The following is a 23,670-nucleotide window of genomic DNA, read 5'->3' as shown; positions in this document are numbered from 1 at the left end:
CTTATTTCTCATTTCTGATTTCTGTAATACACATACACTGATTTCATAAAATGTTTATAATTAGCAGGAGTCCAACACTACCATTAAGCCGTTTTGCTTAGCTGAAATCAATTTCTTGGAGGAGTAAGTGTTATTCTTTACTTTGTAAACTGTAAGGGCCCAAACCAACGTACTTGGTAAAATTATCCACAGTGAACGCACGCAAATGTCAAAAGGCCATCATTTAGCATCTGCCCTCGTGCTTCCGGGTCCGTCACGTGTTACTGCCAGGCAGGCCGCGCATGCGCGCTGCTACTCGGCCGGGCCTACGTGACACGAGGTGAAGCGGCAATGGCGGCGGACGAGGGCTGTGTCCCCGGCTCGCCCCGTCGAGAGCCACGAGTAAGGCGAGTGTCCGACGCCAAGCTGGCTGAGCGAGCCCGGCCGCGGCCTCCAGGCCCCGTGACCACCGGACCGAGCACCCTGGAACGGCCACGGCTTGGCCTCAGGACAGTCCGCGCGCTCACCGACTCCCTGGTGAACGCCCCTTGGCCGCCGCCACCGCCGCCGGACCTGCGAGAAGTGGAAACCGGCGCAAGAACCCGGTCCCGCGGCGCCGTACGTGGAGTGAAGCTGCGCTCCGCCCCGCGCGCTCCGATTGGCTCTGGGGCCTGGCCCGCCCCTTCTCGACACTGTCATTGGCCTAGACAAAGCCGTAGGGGTGGGGAATCCTATTGGCCCAGGGGTGCGGCTTGTCCTCTCCCGGTGCTCTCATTGGCCGAGTGCGGCCGTTGGGGGTGAGGCCGCATCGGGGCAAGACAACAAAGGGCCGCGGGCGGCGGGCGGCGGTGTCCCAGTCTCCCGGTGCTTCCCTCAGGCTGAGGCGCCCGGCCTCCCGCCCGCAGCGCTCCAGATGAAGTGTGAGCACTGCACGCGCAAGGTGAGCGCCGCGGGCCCGGGAGGCGCGCGCCTGGTGCCTGTCCTGTGGGGCTCTGGGTGGCCCAGGTTGGCGGCCCGGGCCCGCCGCTTGCTCGCCTCAGGGCTCTTCAAGGCGCCCCCGGCCTCAGCACCCTGGGCCCGCCCGGCGTGGAGGCGGCCGGCGCGGGGTCCGCTGCGCTGTGGGGCGGGCTCGGTCTTAGCGGTTCTCCCTAAACTTGTCCATCTTTCCCACGCCCGCGAAGCGCGGAAACGAACGGAGACCGACCCTCTCGTGCCGCGCAGCACAGTCCGAGTAAACACCGGTCGTGGCGGGAATGATCAGAAGCGTTTCGAGGGGTTTTTAGGCGTTTTCGAACGTGTCCCGCTGAGGGTCACCGAGCAGCCGGTGCAGGGGCGGAAGCGGGTGACGGCTGCTGACCGGCGCCTTCCGCGCTTGTCTCCAGGCCGTGGCAACCACCGCGCAGCGCACACAGGAGGGTTTTATAGCTGTTTTTTCCGAAATGGGCTCCCGTGGATGCTGCTCTGTGGCTGGCTCTTCTGTGGGTGACACCGTGGCAGGAGGCTTCCGAGCTTTCAATGGGTCGTTCATCCCCGGTGGTGACTGCGTCGTATTCTAAGTACACCTGTGTCCAGGCGAATTCACCTATACAGGGGAGGCTACTGTTGCTTCTGCTTTTTTATTATTGCAGACAATAGAGATGTGTGTGTGATCTTAAGTACGTGTGCTTTTGTTTCACTAGAAAGGATAGGCCAGGCGCGGTGGCTCAAGCCTGTTATCCCAACATCTTGGGAGGGGAGGCCTCGTTGGGTGGATCACGTGAGGTCAGGAGTTCGAGACCAGCCTGGCCAACATGGTGAAACCCCTCTCTACTAAAATACAAAAATTAGCCGGGTGTGGCAGTGCACGCCTGTAATCCCAGCACTTCGGGAGGCCGAGGCAGGTGGATTACCTGAGGTCAGCAGTTCAAAAACCATCGTGGCCAACATGGCAAAACCCCGTCTCTACTAAAAATACAAAATTATCCGGGCGTGGTGGTGCACACCTATAATCCCAGCTACTCAGGAGGCTGAGGCAGGAGAATCGCTTCAACCCGGGAGGAAGAGACTGCAGTGAGCCGAGATTGTGCCCCTGCACTCCATGGGTGAGAGTGAGACTCTGTCTAAAAAATAAATTAATTAATTAATTAATTTTAAAAAAGAAAGGATAGAAATACATGAGCTTCATTGGTTAGAGTATGCACGTTTTCTTAATGGAGAGGATTAAAAGTTCATTAATAATGTTCTTTTGCTTTTTTAAGGAATGTAGTAAGAAAACAAAAACTGATGACCAAGAGAATGTGTCAGCCGATGCACCGAGTCCAGCCCAGGAAAATGGAGAGGCAAGTAGATTTTTCAGTTTTGTATCAGCACAGAGTAAAACGCTGCTGCTGTTTTCTCTTTGGGGCTCATAGCATCATGCACATCACTGCTTTAGAGAAGACTGAAGTACAGCCGGGTGTAGTGGCTCACGCCTGTAATCCCAGCACTTTGGGAGGCCGAAGTGGGCGGATCACTTGAGGTTAGGAGTTTGAGACCAGCCTGGCCAACATGGTGAAACCTTATCTCTGCTAAAAATACAAAAATTATCCAGGTATGGTGGTGCACACCTGTAATCTCAGCTACTCAGGAGACCAGGGCAGGAGAATCGCTTGACCCTGGGAGACAGAGGTTGCAGTGAGCTGAGATTGCACCACTGTACTCCAGCCTGGGCAACAGAGTGAGACTCTGTCCCCCCAAAAAAAGACTGAAATAGGCTGGGCGTGGTGGCTCACGCCTGTAATCCCAGAACTTTGGGAGACCGAGGCAGACAGATCATGAGGTCAGGAGATTGAGACCATCCTGGCTAACACAGTGAAACCTCATCTCTACTAAAAATACAAAATATTAGCCAAGCGTGGTGGTGGGCGCTTGTAGTCCCAGCTACTCAGGAGGCTGAGGCAGGAGAATGGCATGAACCTGGGAGGCAGAGCTTGCAGTGAGCCGAGATCGTGCCACTGCACTCCAGCGTGGGCAACAGAGCGAGACTCCGTCTCCAAAACTGAAGTAAACTTGAAGGGGCTAATAAAGACGTGTGTGAGACAGTCCATCGGTGGCACAAGGCCTGTCTTCTCAGAACACACCCATACCAAAACACACTGCCTTGGGAACAAAAAAACGTGGTGTAATATTGGATTTCTTCTTTTAATTTTTTTTTCCCCTTTTGAGACAGGGTCTCACTGTCACCCAGGCTGGAGTGCAGTGGCTCACTGTATGGCTCACTGCAGCCTCAACCTCCGAGGCTCAAGTGATTCTCCTGCCTCAGCCTCCGTAGTAGCTGGGACTGCTGGTATGCACCACCATGCCCATCTAATTTATTTTTTATTTTTATTTTTTTGTAGAGATGGAGTTCCATTATGTTGCCCAGGCTGGTCTTGAACTCCTGGGCTCAAGTGATCCTCCTGCCTCAGCCTCCCAAATTGCTGGGATTATAGGCATGAGCTACTATACCAAGTCCCAGCTGAATATTTTTTAATAGTAAGTTCCATTTTATAAAATAGGTATTGAGATATGTAATTTATAAAATAACTCAAATTTCATGATTCTGTAGTTAATTTTTTTAATAGTTTTCTTTTTTTTTTCTTTCTTTCTTTTTTTTTGAGACAGAGTCTGCCTCTTGTTGCCCAGGCTGGATTGCAGCGGTGCAATCTTGGTTCACTGCAACCTTCGCCACCCAGGTTAAAGAGATTTTCCTGCCTTAGCCTCCCAAGTAGCTGGGATTACAGGCGTGCATCACCACGCCCGGCTAATTTTTTGTATTTAGTAGAGACGGGTGAAACCATGTTGGTCAGGCTGTTCTCAAACTCCTGACCTCAGGTGATCCACCCGCCTCGGCCTCTCAAAGTGCTGGGATTACAGGCGTGAGCCACTGCACCCGGCCTCTTTTCTAATTCAGTTCTTGTTTTTAAGTTATCCTTAGCTAGTAGCGATGGTTTCTGCTTATTGGATACATACCCTGAGCCTGGCTCTCAAGAATGTGATTTTATGGCCAGGCATGTTGGCTCACGTCTGTAATCCCAACACTTTGGGAGGCCGAGATGGGTGGATCACCCGAGGTCGGGAGCTGAAGATCAGCCTGACCAACATGGATAAACCCCGTCTTTACTAAAAATACAAAATTAGCTGGGCATGGTGTGCATGCCTGTAATTCCAGCTACTCAGGAGCCTGAGGCAAGAGAATCCCTTGAACCCAGGAGGCGGAGTTTGCGGTGAGCCGAGATCACACCACTGCACTCCAGCCTGGGCGACAGAGTGAGACTCCGTCTCAAAAAAAAGAATGTCATTTTACGTGCAGTCTCATTTCATGCTCAGAGGAAGCATTACCTGTAAGCCTGGCCATTATCCCTGTTTTACTGAGTGAAGGATGTTGGGAGAGGTTAAGGTCATTCTACCCTTAGAGAGTACTGGTACCAATTTATAAATGGAGAGTTGGCAATATGGCAGAAGCATATTTTTTCCTTAAGTTCAGTAGTCCTGATACGTTTAATCTGTGAGGTTTTCTGGTTGCCCTGTGTGCTGTGGGGACTGTGGGGCTTAGAGAGCAACAGGGCCTGAGACAAGCACTCGAAGAGCTCGCCACAGGCAGAAGAGAGGTAGGGTGCATTGGAGTCCTGGAGGCAGCTGGGGCCAGTGCGCTTAAATGGCTGGCCCCAGGGGCCTCCGTCACCTGCCCTCTGGTTGTGACATCTTGAAGAGATATCTAAGCCCTGTGAGTCTCATTTCCTTATCAGAGGCCTGGGGAGTAGGGTTACTTCCCTCCCAGGACTGTGGTGAGGATGAGATAACATGTGTACACAGCCTAAGCGGGCGCCCTTCCAGGTCAGTGATGGACACAAGGTGAGAGGAGTTGGGTTAGGGTTAGTGGAGTGGACCCTGAAGAGTGGTCAGAATTCAGGGTGGGAGTCTAGGGAAGGGCACTGGCACCAGGCAAGAGGAGGGTGTGGACAGACATGCTCTAGGGAGAGACAGTGGCTCCCCTTGGCCAGGTCAGTGACAGTGCAGAGCTGTGGAGACTGTGAGGGGATGACTCAGGTGTTTGTTTTAGGGCAAGTGATAGAGGTAACCGACTTAAGCTGGCTAGAGTAGGGGGAAGAATTGCAGGAAGCCACTTGGGTGGCAGCTTTGAGAACCTAGGCAGAGGTGGTGGGCCTGGGCAAGTCTGCCAGAGTGGTAAAGACAGAACAGAGGACATAGTGCAGGGAAGGGAGTGCAGTTTTAGCTCCACAGATACTGGGCGTTCTACAGTGTGTGAGTCTGGGGTTTGGTGAGGAGAGCACTCTGCTGGAAGTGCAGGTGGCAGGGCTGCCCTGGGCAGAGTGAGGCCAGCAGGCCTGATAAAAGGGAACAGGGCTTCTGCAGAATGCGTGAGTGTGGAAGGCAGCAGGAATAAGAAGAAAGAATGTGACAAATGAGGAGGGAATAAGACCTGGACCATGAAACCTTATGGAAGGACTGGGTTATACACAGCGTGTCTGGTGGCAAGGCAGGGAGGAGGCACTGCTGGGTGAGGGGTGCAGTTTGGTCATGGGCACCTCGATCCAGATGGGCTGTGGAGGCAGAATTCATGCAGCTGTGGGCACCAAATGTTTGGAGTGGAGCAGTAGCTTTAACTCACTTGGAACTTGTTAGAAGCACAAACTCTTGAGCCCCATGTGGACCTCCTGAGTGCCCATCTGCCCTGAGTGCCCGTCTGCAGCAGAACAAGATCCCAGGGTGAGTGGGCTGCACAGAGACACGGGGTCATGCGTAGACAGGAGGCAGAGGTGACACCTGAGCTGCCGTTCATAGCACGCTATGGAAGGAAGGGGCACATCCACAGCTGCCTCCTGTCAAATCATGTTTTAAAGAAAAACAAATGCATGGACTACCTGAGGAGCTTCTGTAATTTATTGACATTACTCCTGTAAGCGTCAGAGTGTCATATGTTCATCCACCAGTTATTTATTGAGCATTGTCTGTGTGCCGTACCTCTTGGAGGTGCTGGGGAACAGGAGAACAAGACAGTGTTCGAGATTTCATGAGCTTACATTTTAGCAAGGAGGGACAGATTCCTGCCAGCAGTCAGCAACATGAGTACAGATGGGTGGGGAGGGGGTGGCGCTGTTTTAGCAGGTGTTGGACATCCTCTCTGCTGAAGGCCACCCAGGGCAAGCTTGGGGCTCTTAGAGGTTGCTTCATGCAGAGGGATGACGAGAGCAGCAAAGGCCAGTGGGGCGGGACGTGTGGAGACCAAGGGGGCTGTGATGGGACCCGGGCAGACAGGGGCCACTGGCTTTGCTCAGGCCCTCTGTGTGAGGGGCAGCTGTCTGAGCAGAGCAGAGGTGTAGTTTATGTTTTAGCAGATGTCAGGGACACAAGGGCCAATCAGGAAGGAGAAGCTGGAGGGGATCAAAGAGTGACTCTACATCTAGGTCAGGATGAGCATCTTGTTACATGTCCAAGTGCAAACCCAGAGCCAGCACTGAGTTGTAAAGTTCTGAGCCTCGAGGGAGAGGCCAGGGCTTTGGGTGGCCCCAGGGAGCCGTGGGATGGTAAGCTTAGGGAGCACAGAGCTAGAGGAGCAGTCAGAGGACTGGATCATAGGCACCAAAGAGGAAGGGGTCTAGGAGGAGGGAAGGGCCAGTGGGATCAGCTTCCAGAACACAGGGGTCGTTTACTTCCTACCACATGATGGTGCTAGGGCTGGGTTCCACCTTTGTCATCTGCATTGTTCCCTAGTGTCATCGTGGGCTGGGCCCTGGGTCCTGTGTCCCTCCACCACCTTGAGCTGCTCAGTGGCAGAGACTGTCCTGCTTCTAGCCCCTTGAGCACCAGGCCTGGACCCTGGTATTGTCTCCGGTGTTTACTGTGAATTCGTGTATGGGTATTACCCTCCCTAAAAAAGCACATTAAAGAGTATTTGTTGAATAATCGTGCTGAAACGTTACCTTCCTTTCATAGAAGGGAGAATTCCACAAGCTGGCTGATGCCAGGATATTTTTGAGTGACTGCCTGGCATGTGACAGCTGCGTGACTGCAGAGGAAGGAGTCCAGCTTTCCCAGCAAAATGCCAAGGACTTCTTCCGCGTTCTGAACCTTAACAAGGTAAGGCATTCAGGGCATGTGCTAATGCTGGGGAGCTGACCTGGAGGTCGAGGTGAGTCCTGGCTTCCTGTACAGAAGCCTCTGCTGGGACAGCGGATGCACATCTCAGCCTTTTCCCAGTGTTGCTAGCGTCCCGCTTTGACCTTCTTCCAATCCTCTCCATCAAGAGCAAAATCCCTGCACAATTTCATGCTCCCTTAATGATAGTCAGGCAATGGTGGGGGGCTGGCACCACCCCTCAGGCTTCTGTGGCTTAAGCAGGGCCTCTGCCTGGTGAGGTCAGGTAACACGGGTGTTGGTGATCATGCGGGCAGCACAGAGCCGGAGCTCCTGCTGTTCTGCCTCTGCTGCACGTTTTCGGACACGAGAGTTATGTTCTAACAGACCGATCAGCTTGGGGCAAGGCAGAGACACTCCGAGGAAGTAAAAATTCCCAAAGCTCCTTCCTTCAGCTCGTCCCTGCAGACCTCCTATACAGAACTAGAAGTGCCACTTGTCTTTCCGTGAGACAGGTTGTATTAGTCCATTCCCACATTGCTGCAAAGAACTACCTGACACTGGGTAATTTATAAAGCAGAGAGGTTTAATTGACTCACAGTTCCACAGGCTTTACAGGAGACATGGCTGGGGAGGCCTCGGGAAACAATCATGGCAGAATGGCAAAGGGGAAGCAAGCATGTCTTCACGTGGCAGCAGGAGAGAGCAACTGAAGGGGGAGGTACTCCACCCTTATAAGCAACCAGATCTTGTGAGGACTCACTATCACGAGAAGAGCAAGTGGGAGATCTGCCCCCATGACCCAGTCACCTCCCGCCAGGCCCAGCCTTTGGTTTCACATGAGATTTGGGTGGGGACACAGGGCCAAATCATATCACAGATGAAAGAGAAAGAGACAAAGGCAGATGAGGCTGAAAGGCACTTCTTGGTTTCCATGCTGTCACCTCCAAAGGAAGCATCAGCATCCTACCCTGCCCAGGGTGTAGGAGCCCATTCACAGTAGGTAGTGTGCTAGAGCAAGGTAGGGGCCTCAAGAAACACTGACTGGCGCAAGTGTGGTGGCATAGGGGACAGCCAAGGAGCCTTCTCGCGTTTGCCATTTACCCCCATGGCATCTTCTGGACAAGTCATCCAGCATCGATTAGATCACAATGTTTTTCTTTTTGAGATAGGGTCTCACCCAGGCTGGAGTGCAGTGGTGCAATTTTGGCTCAGTGGGAAGACTCAGGGGATCCTCCCACCTCCGGAGGCTCCCTGTAGCCTCCAGAGCAGCTGGGACCACAGATGCGTGCTATCACACCTGCCTAATTTTTGTATTATTTGTAGAGATGGGGTTTTGCCATGTTGCCTAGACTGGTCCTGAACTCCTGTGCTCAAGCAATCCTCCTGCCTCAGCCTCCCAAAGTGCTGGGATTACAGGCATCGGCCACCATGCATGACCTAGATCACACATGCAGATAGAGACACGTGTTCTTTGTGTTGCCAGCATTCGTCGTGTCTGGGTGCACACTGACTTACATGCAGTTGCACGGGAGCTCCATTAGCAAGCAGCAGGCTGCCTGGTTAGGATGGTCTGAACCAGGAGATGCCACCCCCATCAGCCAGGTTCGCCATGCATACCCGTCCCCACCTGCTCACCCTTGGCCTTTCAGGGAACAGAATGGCTTCAGCCATTTTGTTATGTTGTACAGACTTAGTGGATGCAGCTTTGCAGACTACTAGAGACTTAATTCTGTGGTATCAACGGTTTTTGCAAAAACACCCTTGAAAGTGTCTGTGTCACTTTATACTTCCCTAAGTGATATGGGCAAACAGCTGTGTGCAGCCATCCTGGTCACATTCAATATCAAATTCAGTTTTTTCCAACCTGATGCATAGAAAATTGTATCTCATTTGCATTTTCCTGCTTATTTAGAGAAGTTGGTTGCCCCAGATTATGTTTATTGACAGTTTATATATAATCTTATGCTGCTTGTCCAGTCTACAACTTATATTTTAGTACGGTATAGATGTGGATACATTCTTTCTCCTTTTTTTTCTTTTTTGAGTTGGAGTCTCACTGTCTCCCAGGCTGGGGTGCAGTGGTGTGATCTCAGCTTACTGCAACCTCTCCTTCCTGGGTTCAAGCAATTCTCCTACCTCAGCCTCTCAGGTAGCTGGGATTAAAGGCATGTGCCACCATGCCCAGATAATTTTTGTATTTTTAATAGAGACAGGGTTTCATCATGTTGGCCAGGCTGGTCTCAAACTCCTGACCTCAAGTGAGCTGCTCGCCTCGGCCTCCCAAAGTTCTGGGATTACAGGTATGAGCCACCATGCCTGGCCGGATACATTCTTTTCTATTCGAAAAAGTCAAATTGTTCCAGCATCTTCTGTTCTTCCCCCGTTGACCTGAAATATCCCATCTCTCTCATATATTGATAGATGTGCGTCCATTTCTTTCTTTTTTCGGCCTTCGCCTTGTTGGCCAGGCTGGTCTTGAATTGCTGGCCTCAAGTGATCCACCCGCCTTGGCCTCCCAAAGTGCTGGTATTACAGGTATGAGCCACTGTACCTGGCCGCCTTTTTTTTTTTTTTTCTCCCATAACTTCCACCCCACCCTCCTGCTGCGTGTCTATTTTTTTATTCTTTTTTGAGATGGAGTCTCGCTCTGTCGCCCAGGCTTGAGTGCAGTGGCGCGATCTTGGCTGACTGTGACCTCTACCTCCTGGGTACAAGCAGTTCTCCTGCCTCAGCCCCCTGAGTAGCTGGGATTACAGGTGCACACCACCATGTCTGACTAGTTTTTGTATTTTTAGTAGAGATGGGGTTTCTCCCTGTTGGCCAGGCTGGTCTCGACCTCCTGACCTCAGGCCATCTGCTGGCCTCGGCCTGCCGAAGTGCTGGGATTACAGGCATGAGCCACCACACCCGGACCTTGACTCTTTTTATCTGAACCTGTCTTCTATTGCACTGCCAATATCTAGTTTTGGTTTAAGGATATTGATAGCCTTGTGGTTTTATGCTAGTTTATGCAATATTTTTTTAGAACAGTTTGTAGATGAGGCTTACTCACAAAATGTCTTGGGCCTGGTTACTTTTCTTTCTTTTTTTTTTTTTGAGTTGGAGTCTCGCTCTGTCGCCCAGGCTGGAGTGCAGTGGAGCGATCTCAGCTCACTGCAACCTCTGTTTCACTGCAACCTCCACCTCCTGGGTTTAAGTAATTCTTTTGCCTCAGCCTCCCACAGTTCTGGGATGACAGGTGTGAGCCACCATGCCCAACCTGGCTGATGAGTTTTAAGAGGCATCTTTGGATGCCATTTTAGTGTGTGTGTTTTTTTATTGTTGTGTAGTTATTTCAGTTATTCATTGGCCAATGTTGTAATTTGTATTTTCCCTTTAAAATTATTTATTTTTTCCAGATACGCACATTGACCGATATAACACTGTTCCTGAAATTGACAAAGTCTCTTAGAGCTGTAGTTACGTCTCTTTGAAGACAGAGTATCGGCCAGGCCAGATGGCTCATGCCTGTAATCCCAGCAGTTTGGAAGGCCGAGGCAGGCAGATCACAAGGTCAGGAGTTCGAGACCAGGCTGCCCAATATGGCAAAACCCCATCTCTACTAAAAATACAAAAAATTAGCTGGGCATGGTAGCAGGTCCCTGTAATCCCAGCTGCTCGGGAGGCTGAGGCAGGAGAATCACTTGAACCTGGGAGGCAGAGGTTGCAGTGAGCCGGGATCAATGGTACCACTGCACATTAGCCTGGACAATAAGAGTGAAACTCTGTCTCAAAAAAGAAACAACAATGAAAAAGAAACAGAGTATTACTCTGTTACCTAGGCTAGAGTGCAGTGGCTGTGGCTGTTGCTAAGTGTGATTATAGGCTCTGCAGTCTCGAACTCCTGGCCTAAGCGATCCTCCTGCTTTAGCCTCCTGTGTAGCTGGAACTCTAGGCATGCACCACCGACACCAGCTCATGTTTCATTTTTTAAATCCTGACTTCTAAAAAAATATTTACCAGAAGCGCAGACCTCACCATAATCCTGACTTTTTTTCTTCTTTTTCCTTAATTACGTTTGCCGGTGTTTGTCTATTTTATTAGTCTTTGCATAGACCATCCATCACATTGTTCTGAATTTCTCATTAAGATGTGTAGCTTTTACTCCTTGTGTAATCAGCAGATACCTGACATTCTCTATTTCTTCTTCCAGAAATGTGATACCTCAAAGCACAAAGTGCTGGTAGTGTCTGTGTGTCCTCAGTCTTTGCCTTATTTTGCTGCTAAATTCAACGTCAGTGTAACTGATGCTTCCAGAAGACTCTGTGGTTTCCTCAAAAGTCTTGGTGAGTCATCCTTTGATAAATTGGGAATGTATAACTTGAGTTTATAAGTGCCCTTTTTAATCTAAAGTTCGTTTTTCAAGGATGCAGGGTATATAAGCAACTTCCAAAAGAGTCTCTTGGAACGTAAAAAGACGTTGTCCCGTGTGTCATGAAAACCCAGCCTCTGATCGATGGTAGACGAGTGTCACTTTTCTCCTTTGCTGTGCACAGACGGGTGTTTTGTTACACAATGGGAGGTGACCCCTCTGGGACCAAACGGTGACTGCCTCTGACAACATGGACAGGGACACTGGGAGATTCCCACACTGGCCCAGCAACCTCCAAGTCACCCATTACCCCCAGAGGGTGTATTTGATAAACAGTCACTTCTGAAATGATTAGTGTCTGGTTTCCCAAGAAGCTGTCTAAAGAGCAGAGCAGAAAGGGAATGGGCTTGTGTCCTTTACCTGAGGAATGAATGAAAGGTAGAAATTTAAGAATATAATCAAAGAACTCGACATCCGCACTGGAATAACACTGCCTGAAATGTTGATGCATGATGCTTCTGCGTCTTCTGCTTTGGTCAAACTGGAACTGCCTCCCTCCATTTGCTTATAGAGGGGCTTTTATAGCCTTGAGCATCCTCATAGCATGATGGCCAATGTGCAAGTTCAGAAAAGGAAGACTGAGCGAGTTGCCAAATAAGAGTTTGTTGGCCGGGCGTGGCGGCTCAAGCCTGTAATCCCAGCACTTTGGGAGGCCGAGGCGGGCGGATCACGAGGTCAGGAGATCGAGACCATCCTGGCCTAACCATGGTGGAAACCCTGTCTCTACTAAAAATACAAAAAACTAGCCGCGGTGAGGTGGCGGGCACCTGCTAGCTCCCAGCTACTCGGGAGCGCTGAGGCAGAGAATGGGCCGGTGAACCCGGGAGGCGGCAGCTTGGCAGTGGGAGCTGAGATCCGGGGGCCACTGCACTCCAGCCCAGGCCACAGAGCGAGCTCCGTTCTCAAAAAAAAAAAAAAAAAGAGTTGTTGTTGTTTGTTTTTTGAGATGGAGTCTCGCCCTCTTGTGCCCCCAGGCTGGATTGCAATGGTTGCGATCTCCACTCACTACTAACCTCCGCCCCTCCCAGGTCAAGAGATTCTTCCTGCCTCAGCCTCCTGAGTAGCCTGGGATACAGGTGCGCGCCACCACACCCAGCTAACTCTTTGTATTTTAGCTAGAGATTGATGTTTCACCATGTTGCCCAGGATGGTCTTAATCTCTTGACCCGTGCATCCACCCACCTTGGCCTCCAAAGTGCTGCCGGATTATAGCATGAGCCGCCGTGCCTAGCACAAAGCTTTTATTTATCTTCAGTGGGGCTTTTAAAAATTCGTAAATATGGCTCAGGTTTTCGCCTCATGCCTGTAATCCCTAGCACTTTTGGAAGGCCAAGACCAGAGATTGCTTGAGCGCCAGGAGCTTGAGACGAACCCTGGACAACATAGCAAGGATCCCATCTCTGCTAAATAAACTACAGTAGCGTGTAGATATATGGGAATTACTGGGTGGAAATAAAATGATGTTTGCGAATAAGGATCATCAGGACAGACTTGAAGTCTGGAGCAGCCAGCCTGGAGTGCGTCCTGATGCTCCCTGCTTCCCCAGGTGCCTGGGCTCTAACAGGCTGGTCATCTAGCACATAATGTGTTGCCGCCCAAAAATCCAGCTACAGCAACAAGTGCCACACACATTAGGTCGCTCCTTCCATGCTTGTCGATCATTAAAGCCTCGGGTTGGTTAGTTGTTACTGAGATCAAGAGTTCGCCAATGCTATATTTTCTCATGATGGGAATCTCTTATTTGGGAATAGGATTGTTAAAATTATATAATGGAATTATTATATATCAATAAAATGCTATCCACCGTAAAATTGATTCTTAATGTAATATTTTAAATTGTATATTTCTTTTTTTTTTTTTTTGAGATAGAGGTCTCATAGAGTCTCGCTCTGTCGCCCAGGCTGGAGTGCAGTGGTGCCATCTCGGCTCACTGCAAGCTCCACCTCCCAGGTTCACGCCATTCTCCTGCCTCAGCCTCCCGAGTAGCTGAGACTACAGGCGCCCGCCACCACGCCCCGCTAATTTTTTTTGTATTTTTAGTAGAGATGGGGTTTCACCGTGTTAGCCAGGATGGTCTTGATCTCCTGACCTCGTGATCCACCCATCTCGGCCTCCTAAAGTGCTGGGATTATGAGCAACTGTGCCCGGCCTAATATTTCTTATAACTAGTTGCATTTTCTCTCAGCTTTGTTACCTGGGAAGGGGGAGAAACAAAAAATTTAAAATTAAAAAATTCAGGCTGGGCATGGTGGCCCACGCCTGTAATCCCAGCACTTTGGGAGGCCAAAGCAGGCGGATCATGAGGTCAGAGATCGAGATCATCCTGCTAACACGGTGAAACCCCGTCTCTACTAAAAAATACAAAAAATTAGCCGGGTGTGGTGGCAGGTGCCTGTAGTCCCAGCTACTCGGGAGGCTGAGGCAGAAGAATGGTGTGAATCTGGGAGGTGGAGCTTGCAGTGAGCTGAGATCCCCCCACTCCCCCCCAGCCTGGGAAACAAAGGGAGACTTTCTCAAAAAAAAAAAAAAAAAGAAATCAGTATAAAAATGTAAACTATTATAAAAGTATGCCCAGCCATTCTGTACTTTTACTGTACATTCTACTTTTAAACACACCAAGAACCATCACAGACTGAAATTTAATTTCCTGTGAATTGGAAGAGAATGCTGTGGGTATGTTATAATATTCCATTAATTTATGTATGGAGTGAGGTGTTTTAAAATGTAGATGTACAGAGAGAAGAAGCACGAGAGAGAACATACATATTTCATTGTGAAAAATGATACACGTTCATTGTTTACATAAAAAAAGATAAAGCACATAGTCTTGAACTTACGCCATTAGGAACAGAAAAGAACCAAGGCTGATTTTATTATCATAGGAGAGATGCCTGTAGAATTTATGCTTTAAGTTTGTTTCTTAAACGTGAGAAAGCAAAAATGAGTAAGAATGAGGAGGTATTGGCTGGACGCAGCGGCTCACGCCTGTAATTCCAGCACTCTGGGAGGCCAAGGTGGGTAGATCACCTGAGCCCAGGAATTCAAGACCAGCCTGGCCAACATGGTGAAACTTCATCTCTACTAAAAAATACAAAAATTGGCCGGGCATAATGGCGGGTGCCTGTAATCCTGGTTACTGGGGAGACTGAGGTGGGAGGATCACTTGAACCCGGGAGGTGGAGGTTGCCATGAGCCGAGATTGTGCCACTGCACTGTGGCCTGGGTGACAGAACGAGACTCCGTCTCAAAAAAAAAAAAAAGAGGAAGCCTAAAAGTAGATCTTTTCGTAGGTGCTTTAAGCTGAACATGCTCCTCTCTCCTGCAGGGGTGCACTATGTGTTTGATACGAGGATAGCTGCGGATTTTAGTATCCTGGAGAGCCAAAAAGAATTTGTGCGTCGCTATCGCCAGCACAGTGAGGAGGAACGCACCCTTCCCATGCTGACCTCTGCCTGTCCTGGTGAGTCCCTGGAGGTGCCAACAGAGGTTTCACAAGGTTCTGCAGGCGCTGGATGAGGTTGGAGGCAGACAGACCCATCCCACCCAGCCTTGTAGACCAGGAGGGAAGAGCTTGGCCTGATTCACAGAGGGCATTTGATGTTTAGGGACAGCCAGTTTAGTTTTTCATCAGAGGTGCCACACTGTAGGCTGGGCGCGGTGGCTCACTCCTGTAATCCCAGCACTTTGGGAGGCCGAGACGGGCGGATCACGAGGTCAGGAGATCGAGACCATCCTGCCTAACACGGTGAAACCCTGTCTCTACTAAAATACAAAATTAGCCGGGCGGGGTGGCGGGCGCCTGTAGTCCCAGCTACACAGGAGGCTGAGGCAGGAGAATGGCGTGAACCCGGGAGGCGGAGCTTGCAGTGAGTGGAGATTGCGCCACCGCACTCCAGCCTGGGCGACAGAGTGAGACTCTATCTCAAAAAAAAAAAAAAAAAAAAAAAAAAAAGAGGTGCCACACTGGAAAGGCTAGTATGTTTGTTTAGTTTAGTTTAGTTTAGTTTAGTTTTATTTTAGTTTTAGTTTAGTTTTAGTTTAGTTTGAGACAGAATCTCGCTCTGTTGCCCAGGCTGGAGTACAGTGGCACGATCTCAGCTCACTGCAAGCTCCACCTTCTAGGTTCAAGCGATTCTCTTGCCTCAGCCTGCCAAGTAGCTGGGACTACAGGTGCATGCCACTGCACCCAGCTAATTTTTGTATTATTAGTGCAGATGGGGTTTTGCCATGTCGGCCAGGCTGGTCTTGAACTCCTGATCTCAGGTGATCTGCCTGCCTTGGCCTCCCAAAGTGCTGGGATTACAGGCATGAGCCATTGCGCCCAGCCTAGGCAGATCTTTTGAGCCCAGGAGTTTGAGGCCAGCCTGGGCAACTTGTCTCTATTTTTTTTTTGTTTTTTTTTTTTTGGAGACAGAATCTCAGTCTGTTGCCCAGGCTGGAGTGCAGTGGCGTGATCTCTGCTCACTGCAAGCTCCGCCTCCCAGGTTCACATTATCCTCCTGCCTCAGCCTTCCAAGTAGGTGGGACTACAGGCACCTGCCACCACACCCAGCTAATTTCTTTTCGTATTTTTAGTAGAGACGGGGTTTCACCATGTTAGCCAGGATGGTCTCTATCTCCTGACCTCGTGATCCTTCCACCTCGGCCTCCCAAAGTGCTGGGATTACAGGTGTGAGCCACTGCACCTGGCCAGGTTCTCTTTTATGCCTTAGCCTCCCGAGTAGCTGGGATTACAGGCTAACGCCACCACGCCTGGCTAATTTTTGTATTTTTAGTAGAGATGGGGTTTTGCCATGTTGCCAAAAGCTGGTCTTGACAAGTGATCTGCCCGCTTTGGCCTCCCAAAGTGCTGGGATTACAGACATGAGCCACCACACCCGTCCTCTAATTTTTTTAATAAATATTTTTTAAAAGGAAAAGAAAAATAGGCCAGGCATTACAGCCATAATCCCAACAATTTAGGAGGCTGATGTGGGAGGATTGCTTGAGCCCAGGAATGTGGAACCAGCCTCATCAACAGAGTGAGACCTTGTCTCTGCAAAAAAACAAAAGAAAGCCGGGGTGGTGGCATGTACCTGTAATCCTAGCTACTACAAATCATAGCCTGAGGTGAGTAGACTGTTTGAGCCAAGGAGTTAGAGGCTGCAGTGAGCTATGACTCCTCCATTGTACTCCAGCCTGGGCGAAAGACTGAGGTCCTGTCTCTTAAGAAAATCTATTTTCTCTTGCAAGTACGACATATCTCAGATGTACAAATTATTATGGAATAATACGGCAAACGTGCATCTATCCTTTGCCAGCTTAAAAAAATACAGAATAAGAAAATTTTGACCAGGCGCGCTAGCTCACACCTGTAATCCCAGCACTTTGGGAGGCTGAAGCGGGCGGAACACGAGGTCAGGAGATGGAGATCATCCTGGCGAACACCGTGAAACCCCGTCTCTACTAAAAATACAAAAAAATTAGCCGGGCGTGGTGGTGGGCGCCTGTAGTCTCAGCTTCTTGGGAGACTGAGGCAGGAGAATGGCGTGAACCCGGGAGACAACGGAGCTTGCGGTGAGCGGAGATCGCATCACTGCACTCCAGCCTGAGAGACAGAGCGAGACTGCATCTCAAAAAAAAAAAGAAAAAAAGAATAAAATTCCTTTACATTGATATTCAGATACTCTCAGAGAGCACTGTTTAAACCGCTCTTTAATTGGTTTTTGGATGCCTGAGTTATAGAAGAGATTTATCACACATGCTTTTCAATTCTGGAAAAGTAGAGAGTTTGGGTTAAGAAATTTTTGACGATGCATAAGGGAGTAAGGAAAGAATGGCTATCCTGGCAAACATTACTTAAAAATTATTCTGGCCGGGCGCGGTGGCTCAAGCCTGTAATCCCAGCACTTTGGGAGGCCGAGACGGGCGGATCACAAGGTCAGGAGATCGAGACCATCCTGGCTAACACGGTGAAACCCCGTCTCTACTAAAAAATACAAAACTAGCCGGGCGAGGTGGCGGGCGCCTGTAGTCCCAGCTACTCGGGAGGCTGAGACAGGAGAATGGCGTAAACCTGGTAGGCGGAGCTTGCAGTGAGCTGAGATCCGGCCACTGCGCTCCAGTCCGGGCGACAGAGCGAGACTCCGCCTCAAAAAAAAAAAAAAAAAAAAAATTATTCTAACTACATGAGGCCTGTGGGAGCATAGGAGAGCTCTATCTAAGCTAGTCGTAGGCTGTATACTTTTTAGGGTTTGGTTCACGTTTTAGTTCTCAATTTATGCTCCCCCCACAATGGTTTCAAATTTTTCTAGCATTTTACATGTCAACCTTTAGTCATTAGGATTATGAGTTAATAAGATAGAATGTTGACATTGTGGTTGCTTAGAATATGGACTTACTCTCTAGCCATGTATAAAATATAAAGAGGAAATTTACCAGCTGTTCTGTGGGCTGCACTGGTTGGCTTGTTATTTGAGCTGTGTCGTTCACCAGCAACCCACGGTCTGCTGTGTTCTCAGCCCCAGATGGGGATGGGGGTGTTAGTGGCTCCTTTCAGCTGTATGGTTTGCCTTAGTTTAAGTGACTCACAGATTTTTGTATCAGAGGTCTAAGTATAAACTGTTTGATACCAGATACAGCCTTTTACTAGATTGTGGGTATTACATTCAGCTCTTGTGGCATTTTGGGTGTTCTTCCAGGTGTAAAGGAATAATTTCCACACCTGATGGTTTCAGGAGCTACCTGGGCTCCAGTGACCTGGGAGTACCTGGTGTTTGTGTGCTGAGCCTGCCTCTGTGGTCCCCTTGCTGGAGTACTTTGGTTTTGGGGTCCATTACATGATGCCACACACAACATGGCTTCACAACACCAGTCACACTTGCTTAGTTCCACCCCCAACCAAGGAAGAGGCCATGTGAAATGACAAAGAACTAACGCCAGTGCCCCTGGAGCAGTGGGTTTCTAAATTACAAAAAATTCAGGCGAGGCGCGGTGGCTCATACCTGTAATCCCAGCACCTTGGGAGGCTGAGGTGGGTGGATCACGAGGTCAGGAGATCGAGACCATCCTGGCCAACATGGTGAAATGCCGTCTCTACTAAAAATACAAAAAATTAGCCAGGTATGGTGGTGGGCGCCTGTAGTCCCACCTACTCAGGAGGATGAGGTGGGAGGATCACTGGAACCTGGGAGGTCGAGGCTGCGGTGAGCCGTGATTGCACCACTGCACTCCAGCCTGGGTAACAGAGCAACCCTGTCAATTATACATATATGCTACATACATACAGCAAATCTCAAGCTAAAATAGGAAGCAAGGGGCTGGTCTGCAGCTGGTGGCTGGAGAAGAGAAAGGATTTGGTGACACATTTCTCAGAAATGCCATCACTGAGAAGAGAGTCTCAGGGCCCCTGCCTAGCGTTGTGTTCACTGCCACAGGCGGAGGGATCACCATTTCTATACAGATCAGCAGTCTACTCAGGATTCTCATCAGCAGAGTTAGTTCCTTCAGTGATCGGGAGTTCCATTCTAGGTTCCATCCCAGTAGGATCTCTCATAAGGAAATCAGCAAATGCGAGGAGACTGCAAAAAGTTTGTGAAAGAACAGAATTCAAAGATAAAAAGTATAAACTCTATTTCTTGGCCGGGCGCGGTAGCTCACACCTTTGGGAGGCCGAGGCAAGTGGATCACAAGGTCAGGAGATTGAGACCATCCTGTCTAACACGGTGAAACCTCATCTCTGCTGAAAATACAAAAGCTAGCCGGGCGTGGTGGCGGGTGCCTGTTGTCCCAGCTACTCAGGAGGCTGAGGCAGGAGAATGGCGTGAACCTGGGAGAGGACGGAGCTTGCAGTGAGCGGAGATCGCGCCACTGCACTGCAGCCTGGGTGACAGAGCGAGACTCCGTCTCAAAAAAAAAAGAAAAAGATAAAAAGTATAAACTTTATTTCTCAACATAAGCTCCATCCTGGTCAAACACTTTTTTTATTTTTTATTTTATTTATTTATTGAGACAGAGTCTCGCTCTGTCACCCAGGCTGGAGTGCAGTGGTGTGATTTTGGCTCACTGCAACCTCCACCCGCCGGGTTCAAGTGATTCTCCCACCTCAGCCTCATGAGAAGCTGCGATTGCAGGCGCATGCCACCACGCCCAGCTAAGTTTTGTATCTGTAGTAGAGACAAGGTTTTACCATTTTGGTCAGGCTGGTCTCAAACTCCTGACCTCAGGTGATCTGCCCGCCTTAGCCTCCCAAAGTGCTGGGATTACAGGCGTGAGCCACTGAGCCTGGCCAAGACACTTTTTTTTTTTTTTTGAGCTAGAGTCTCGCTCTGTTGCCCAGGCTGGAGTGCAGTGGTGCAATCTCAGCTCACTCCAACCTCCGCCTCCCGGGTTCATGCCATTCTCCTGCCTCAGCCTCCTGAGTGGCTGGGACTACAGGCGCCCGCCACCACTCCTGGCTAATTTTTAATTTTTTGTGTTTTTAGTAGCAACGGGATTTCACCGTGTTAGCCAGGCTGGTCTCCCAGGCTGGTCTCAATCTGCTGACCTCGTGATCCGCCCGTCTCGGCCTGCCAAAGTTCTGGGATTACAGGCATGAGCCATCATGTCTGGCTAGATTTCTTATATTTTAAAAAGTGTGCAGTTGTTGGGCTGTTAATTTCTAGTCGGTAAGAGAAGTTGGGCAAGCATGTGGCTGCTCTCCCCTGAGCGGTAACTGTGTGTCCTGGCTGCAAAGACTCTGTAGCTGGCCAGGGGGTTTCACACGGTGCAGCCTGGGCCACTGCTCCTGCTGCCCTTCAGTGCTTGTTCCCTTTCACCTTTTTGGGGGACCTGTTACCCCGACTCTTACTTGTCTGTCGGCCTTGCAGGGACGCTCCCATTTCCCAGTAGCCTCCAGGCCTGCAGGTTCCCATGACCCACAGCTGGGCCACAGAGGATGGGTTTTGGGTCCAGCACGAGTTCCTGGTAAGGCCTGGGGAAAAGGTGACCTGGCTTTACCCTGGGGCGGCAGGGACTCAGCGTTCCCTGGTGCGTGGCAGGAAGGTCCAGAGGAAGCAGTAAGGAGCTGACCTTGGACCCTTCTCTCCCCAGGCTGGGTCCGATATGCCGAGCGGGTGCTGGGCCGTCCCGTCACTGCCCACCTCTGCACCGCCAAGTCCCCCCAGCAGGTGATGGGCTCTTTGGTGAAGGATTATTTCGCCAGACAGCAGGTAAGCTGACCTCTCTCTGGAGGGCAGGAAGGGCAAGTGAGGGAGGACCATGGCATAGGGGCCCAGGAAGGGGAGGTTCCCCATCTGTCCGGTGTGGTCACGGCCCCCCAGGTGAGCAAAAAGGAAGCTGTGGCTTCAGGAAACATTAGCAGTGCTGTTTCTCACCAGCGCCCATCTCTGTTCCTCCCTTCCTTCTTCTCACAACCTCTTTCTTTCTTCTGAACCTTTTCTGTGGCATCTGGTCGTTCTCGTGGGCCCATTCGGGGTAGACATGCTGCCCACCCTGCTGAGAATGAGACCCAAGACCTTGCCCAGAGATGCTGCCTGCCTGCTGTTGGGACGCCTCACCCAAGGAGGCCTAGAATGGCCTGTGCCCAGAGGCCGAGGGCCACTATCATTTCGGGAGCCAAACCTGGCCTCTGCCCTGGCCTTTTCCCTCAGACCATGGGCATCACATGACTTCCTTAGCCCCTTCTGTGAGATTCTGCAGGGGCCGTGATGCTGTCTTCCACTTGATGGAGTGAGTCCCGGCCGGAGGCTCCTGTATGCCCCCTGCCTCAGCCCATCATGTTCTCCCTTCCCACAGCCCTCTGTGGCCCCCAGGTCCTCCCAGAACTCCCTGATATCTCCAAGGCCACCCTCAAAGGGACCCTAATCCCGTGGTTTATTCTCCAGCCGCTGGCATGCCCCACACTGCTCTTCTCAATCAGACTTTACACCTCCCTCCAGGGGAGCAGCCACGTCCAGGCACTGTGGTAACCGGAGTAGAGGGCAACATCAGGATCTTTCAGACATTTGAAGTCAGCCTAAAAGGGCACGCATATTTGGCAGCCTTGTTACTTTAGCAATAGGCAGTGTTTTCTTTCTACCTAGTTTCTTTCTACCCATAAAGTCACAATCTGGCAAATGGTAAACATGATGTCAGACAGAGTATACGCGTTCAGTTTAGACAGGACCAAAAAATGAGCTATGGGACTTTATGTCTGTCCCTTGCCCTGCCCCCACCTGAAGAGAGCCATGTGTTTCTAGGTCTTCCACGTGCTGCCCTCTACCCTGGCTGGAGCCCAGAGCTGTGTGTCCTCCTGTAGGTGCCGTGAGGGGCAGCTGCAGAGACGCGGCCTCCAGCAGCTCCTCACCTGACCGTCTGATACAACTGCGACCAGGGGCGGGTTTCCTCTTTTGCTCCGCCCCTGCCCTGAATGGGGCCTTTCCACCCAGACCTCACCACAGGATCACTTGGCAACTGCTGGCTTCTGGCTTGCCACCAGTTCAGGCCCAGCCACAGGCACTTGCTCTGTGTGGCAGGGCCCCAGGAGAGGGGTAGCTTGGGTGGGCATCGCTTGGGAAGATTCAGGAAAGCCTGTGGGTGAAGTAGCCAGCACACACACACACACACACACGAGCGCGCGCACACACACTTGGGCCTCCCACAATGGCTCCATGCTGGACCAGCAACGGCTCCACGCCAGCTGGACCTCTTGCCTGTTTTGTCCCATGTGCACAGGTTCAGGAGGAGATGGGCTCAGCCTTCCTGGTTCTTCCAAGAGGCTCCACTGACTGGGGTGCTTTGCAGATGGTTTGGGAGTACCACACTCAGTCCCAAGGGAGGCAGCAGACAGACACGGATGGGGTGCTGGTGCTCGGTAGAGTTGAAGAGGGGATGGGAGCCAGATGTGACTACAGCAGCTTCATCTGTGGGGCCCAGCCTCAGACCCACAACAGTCCCAGCCCCAAGAAAGTGCCGCATGCAGACAGGCTCGATGGCTCACACCTGTAATCCTAGTACTTTGGAGGCCGAGGTGGGCAGATTGCCTGAGATCAGGAGTTTGAGACCAGCCTGGGCAACACGGTGAAACCCCATCTCTACTAAAGTACAAAAAATTAGCCAGGCATGGCGGCACGTGCCTGTAGTCCCAGCTACTCAGGAGGCTGAGACGGGAGAATCGCGTGAACCCAGGAGGCGGAGGTTGCAGTGAGCTGAGGTCATGCCACTGCACTCCAGCCTGGGCGACAGAGCAAGACTCCGTCTCAAAAAAAAAAAAAAAAAAAGAGAAAGTGCTCCATGCAGTGTCTGGAGGGCAACAGCAGGGGGCAGTTGGTCTCCCATCCCTCCTGTCCTGGGCACCAAGTGTAAGCTGCCATCGTCACCTCTCCACTAGCCCTAAACATGGGTGCCCCTCTCCCACAGAACCTGTCTCCAGAGAAGATTTTCCACGTCATCGTGGCCCCTTGTTATGACAAGAAGCTAGAGGCTCTTCAGGAAGGCTTTCCCCCCGCTTTGTATGGCTCCCGGGGCGCTGACTGCGTGTTAACATCAGGTGAGAGGTGGGTGAGGGCGCACCTGGCCGCTGGGGGATTCTCTGACTGGCCAGTACACACTGGAGCCAGGCAGATCTGTGTCCCAGAGCCATCTCAGTGCCTGCCACTGTGGTCACTTGTCTGAAGTTACTGACAGCTGGGAGGCCAAGACAGGTGGATCACCTGAGGTCAGGAGTTCGAGACCAGCCTGACCAACATGGAGAAACCCTGTCTCTACTAAAAATACAAAAAATTAGCCAGGCATGGTGGCACATGCCTGTAATCCCAGCTGCTCAGGAGGCTGAGGCAGGAGAATTGCTTGAACCCCGGAGGCGGAGGTTGCGGTAAGTTGAGATCACGCCATTACACTCCAGCCTGGGCAACGAGAGTAAAACTTCGTCTCAAAAAAAAAAAAAAGGATGGCTGGGCACGGTGGCTCACGCCTGTAATCCCAGCACTTTGGGAGGCTGAGGCGGGCGGATCACAAGGTCAGGAGATTGAGACCACGGTGAAACCCCGTCTCTACTAAAAATAGAAAAAACTAGCCGGGCGAGGTGGCGGGCGCCTGTAGTCCCAGCTACTCAGGAGGCTGAGGCAGGAGAATGGCCTGAACCCGGGAGGCGGAGCTTGCAGTGAGCCGAGATCGCGCCACTGCACTCCAGCCTGGGCGACAGAGCGAGACTCCGTCTCAAAAAA

General features: G+C 50.9%; 1 protein-coding gene across 2 annotated transcripts in view; it reads left to right on the top strand.

The window, feature by feature from the left end:
• The first annotated feature begins 290 nt into the window (after window positions 1-290).
• NARF (nuclear prelamin A recognition factor) overlaps window positions 291-23,670 on the top strand; it is a 33,777-nt gene continuing 10,397 nt past the window's right edge. Inside the window, exons 1-7 of one of the 2 annotated variants that reach the window (XM_017879167.1) lie at window positions 291-597; window positions 2,217-2,297; window positions 6,934-7,077; window positions 11,270-11,402; window positions 14,814-14,948; window positions 20,558-20,676; window positions 22,865-22,994. In XM_017879167.1, coding sequence (XP_017734656.1) covers window positions 331-597; window positions 2,217-2,297; window positions 6,934-7,077; window positions 11,270-11,402; window positions 14,814-14,948; window positions 20,558-20,676; window positions 22,865-22,994 — 1,009 coding nt within the window. In that variant the 5' untranslated portion in view covers window positions 291-330. Of the gene's footprint in view, window positions 598-631; window positions 920-2,216; window positions 2,298-6,933; window positions 7,078-11,269; window positions 11,403-14,813; window positions 14,949-20,557; window positions 20,677-22,864; window positions 22,995-23,670 lie in introns of those variants that run through there. The other variant, XM_017879168.1, reaches the window with a different exon arrangement.

The sequence above is a fragment of the Rhinopithecus bieti genome, unplaced genomic scaffold (genome assembly GCF_001698545.2).
Source record: "Rhinopithecus bieti isolate Rb0 unplaced genomic scaffold, ASM169854v2 scaffold_9899, whole genome shotgun sequence".
Taxonomy (NCBI): domain Eukaryota; kingdom Metazoa; phylum Chordata; class Mammalia; order Primates; family Cercopithecidae; genus Rhinopithecus; species Rhinopithecus bieti.
Note: the sequence above shows the minus strand (reverse complement) of the source record. Positions and strands in the feature narration are given on the sequence as shown.